Source organism: Anneissia japonica, unplaced genomic scaffold (assembly GCF_011630105.1).
Source record: "Anneissia japonica isolate Jap-2015-1 unplaced genomic scaffold, ASM1163010v1 scaffold9879_len7310_cov140, whole genome shotgun sequence".
NCBI classification, from domain to species: domain Eukaryota; kingdom Metazoa; phylum Echinodermata; class Crinoidea; order Comatulida; family Comatulidae; genus Anneissia; species Anneissia japonica.
This window is the reverse complement of record NW_022694416.1, coordinates 541-4,812: the sequence shown is the minus strand read 5'-3', so window position 1 is coordinate 4,812 and position 4,272 is coordinate 541. Positions and strand designations below refer to the sequence as shown.

General features: G+C 29.6%; 1 protein-coding gene across 2 annotated transcripts; it reads right to left on the bottom strand.

The window, feature by feature from the left end:
- Nucleotides 1-890: 890 nt before the first annotated feature.
- Nucleotides 891-3,496, bottom strand: LOC117101051. Of its 2 annotated transcripts, none has more exons than XM_033240915.1 (4): nucleotides 3,300-3,496; nucleotides 2,861-2,998; nucleotides 2,048-2,131; nucleotides 891-1,527 (listed from the first exon to the last, which is right to left on the bottom strand). In XM_033240915.1, exons 1-4 carry the CDS (start codon nucleotides 3,405-3,407, stop codon nucleotides 1,270-1,272), a joined length of 588 nt encoding a protein of 195 aa, XP_033096806.1. In that variant the 5' UTR covers nucleotides 3,408-3,496; the 3' UTR covers nucleotides 891-1,269. The 2 variants fall into 2 exon arrangements, with proteins under 2 accessions (XP_033096806.1, XP_033096807.1); XM_033240916.1 differs by having other exon boundaries at nucleotides 2,054-2,131.
- Between the last annotated feature and the right edge of the window lie 776 nt (nucleotides 3,497-4,272).

Genomic DNA, 4,272 nt, shown 5'->3' with positions numbered 1-4,272 from the left:
ACAGTATATATATATATATATATATATAAAACATGTGAGTCAAGTACGAAAATTTATTTTTCTTATAATGTTAACGGCCACGTCTTGGTGGTCGTACATTTTCACCCTGACCTTGGTATTACTATTGATTCTAAGTTTTAATGAGCATATAAAACAGATTTGCTGCAAAAGTAATAGAATGCTAGGCCTAATTAAGCGCAACTGTTGGAATATTAAGAACCAAAAAACATTATTAACTAATCTGTATTGTTTACTTGTTAGACCTTATATCGAATTCAATTCTGTAATTTTTAATTGCATGTCTAATGCCTTACTAAAATCAATATTATTCAAAAACGATTTGTTAAATTTGTTTCTCGTACTTGTATTATCCCTTCCAATTATATCATTCTTCCTACTTTAAGTAGACTAAATTACCTTGATTCTCTCTTTTTATAACTGCGTTAATGGAGTTTATGGTCCTGATCATATTTCCAATTTTGGTTTATCTGTTAAAAATTATCGATGTCGTAATTCTATCAGTTCCTTATTCAATGTTAAATAAAATAAAATAAAATAAACGACAGAGATTGACGTGTTACGGAATTGACGTAGCCTATACGTATATATATATATATATATATATATATATATTATATATATATATATATACATATATATAGCATACATAGCATATATATAATATGCCTATGTTATATGTTTGTATTTCGTTAATGGTGCTACGCAGCAAAATTAACAGCAACATTAAAATATTAAAATATGGTCTATACATAATATAAGCCTAGGCCTATATATATATAAACATACGTAATTATATACGTAGAGAAGAAAAAATGTGTTTGTATTGAATATCGACAAAAAGTACTAAATTATTCAATGAAAATCGAGACTTTATACACACAACACAATTTATTGATAATAATTCATCCATGTTGGTTTACGATGTAGAAAACAACACAACAGTAACCATTTAACAACAGTTGACTAAAGAATGTAGAAAAGTTTTATCCGTAAATTTAAATAAATTGACTAAAAATCATTTATATAGCGCCTTTACAAAGCGCTGTACATCCAAACCCACTATTATAAAGATAAAAGTACGTACAATATTTTAAATCAATCAATAAATATAGCAAGTACAAATATTCGCTATAATATTTATACAAATTATTTCCGATTTATATAAACTCGTGATGTAGGCATATTATTATATCGAATATAAACACACTACATTATGTCATTATAATCTAATTTATATCACATTATTTTTTAGAAATCACATTCCATTCCGCAAACATAATCGCAACTTCTTCCAATGTGGCAAACCATCTTGCACACGCCGCGGCAACCGCGTTTCTGTCGCGTTTCCTGCTCACCTTCAGCATGAATTTCACTCCATAATATGTTTCTAGCGCCACTGCAAACGTGTTTCATATCGCGGGTAGCTGTGTGGCTGAAGTACTGACGGTTAATCTCTGAAATTGGTACCAGCCTGTACTTGAACACACTTGATGGGTTTTCCTGTGCCTGGAATGATTAAGATAATAGCGATTGTCACGTTAGAACTTTATCCTACCAGATGCGTATTGCCTTAATATTTAAATAGTATGCACGTTTCAAAACTGATCTGCCTTCCTCTGGCATAGATGTACCAGTACCAATACAGTAAATATATTCTTTTGTTAATGTGTTATAGCGTTAGGATTATTGTTAGTATAACCCATTTGCGTATGTTGAGTTTTAGTGTACTAGTGGTATTATATCTAACGGTTATCGTTATACAAATACCTATTCGTTATAATAGGTCACAAACAAAAAATAAGGAATATAATAGCATGCACTGTAAAGTGTAAACGTGAGATTTTTGTTGTCGTCAAATCTTAGTGATTATTGTACGAAGATATACCATATCCATCAACACAGTGCCTACTCTATGACCAAAACTAAAATAACGATCCAATAGAAATGGTATACAGAGTATCAACTCTTGATGAAATTTTCCTCAATAATTATCAATTGTATTTGGAGAAAGAAAATGATGACGTACGCTTACCGATCTTGTATCATTGTACTCTGCGAGGCTGGATATATAGCAAAAGTCGTGGGTACTGAATCGATGAAGAAGTAGTCCCTGTGAAAAATTAGCTCAATTTTAATAATACTGAATCTAATTTAAAAAGCAAGGAACGAGTTATTGAAATGTATAGTAAGGATTCATTTTCTTTATTCAATTACATTATTTATAGTGGATAACCTGTTTAAATTATCATTAGAGTTCACGGAAGAAAGCATACGGGATATAGATGGGTTGGTTACATAACCTCTTAAACGCATACACACGTTATTTCAAAATAATAATAATAATAATAATAATAAAAATAATAATAATAATAATAATAAAAATAATATTATATATTATTATTATATATTATTATTATATATTATTATGATATATTATTATGATATATTATTATGATATATTATTATGATATATTATTATGATATATTATTATGATATATTATTATGATATATTATTATGATATATTATTATGATATATTTTAATGATATAATATTATTATGATATATTTTAATGATATATTTTAATGATATATTTTAATGATATATTATTATTGTTATATTATTATTGTTATATTATTATTGTTATATTATTATTGTTATATTATTATTGTTATATTATTATTGTTATTATTATACATAATACATATAATACATACAATAATACATATAATATATAATCATTTAAAACCTATACATGAATACACATGCCTACATATGAACCTCAACAACACCCGGCCGGGCCGCCGATATGTTTGTTGATTTTTTTCCGTGACACTTACATGAGTGACGTCAGTGAAAACTGTCAAAGCTGTGGACCCCTGTTCAGCCTCTACATCTATTATAATGCCGTCATCAGTTTCTTCTAAAGTTTCGGTCAAAAATTGCCCTTCAACATAGAAAGTTTTCTCAACCTTCATCTGTAGTAAAACAGAAATGAGTTTATTTCCGTTAATGGTTCTTATACTTCAAAGCATTGACCTGGATGTGTTTATCCGTACATCTGCGACGCGGACGTTATCAATTTCGTCGAACGTTGTTGAACAAGCAAATCTGAACATCCAAACGCTTGTTGGTTATGGATTTGTGCATACATTGTTCATTTTTTGTTAATTAAATCTGACTAAACTAAATTCAAGAAATATAGCTAATATCAAGTATAGGTATAGTACCGATAAACCATTCCTTATTTTTAATTAAGTATACAGAGCTCGAACTCACCTTGTGTTGAAAGCTGTCGACATCTTGGGTACCCGTTGTGTCTGCTGGCGCACCATACACACAACCAAGAAAGAGGCAAAAAACCACTGCTTGTATTACTTTGCCCATGTTGTAGTGTAAGTTTCGTTACAATGTAAAACTTTACTTCAAGAATTGAATGAATGATCACTTGTTCTCTCCGTGATTAAATTTAACGGAATTGATGATGACTTGAGAAATGTGTCTCTTTTATATAGTATCTTGTAAATATTTACACATAATAACCATGGTAACTATCGCTCAATCATTCGATATATATATTTTGTAAACATCAAATCTTTCGCGCCCTCCATTCCTGGAAAGTTCTTTAATTGATAAGAAAATTTATTTATTATTGCTCTCTCTTTATTTACTAACCTGTTGAATAGGCATTGTTTCCCGACTTGTAGAAACAAAAAATATCAAGGAAATTCTACTGTGTTGAGGTTGAGGTGCACGATGACCACTGCTAGCCCCTGGGATACATACTTATATACAGTTTGTGGGGGGATTCCCCGTCTAAGTAAAGCAATTGCAATTTATCAAATAAACTACTTTTCATCTGGCGTGATATTGACTCTGAGCATGGAGGTTAACTAACCTTTATATTTTTAGTGGTAATCACAGTGGTTCAATCAAATTGTGCAATTATTATATAACAAACACAAACTGATGACGCAAAATGGATAAGGTAAATAGAAATATTAGTTCTAATGAAGGCGTGCTTTACAAATTTAAGAAGTTTATTCCTTCATCAATTTTGTTATTGTATAATTATTTTTATATTCATGTGTGGGAAAGTACATAATGACGTAACGTACTTAAAACCAACACATCTCAAAAATGAATAGTACGCATTACAACACATTCAGACAAAATAGCACACACACAGACACACATACACACACGCACACACACACACACACACACACATATATATATATATATATATATA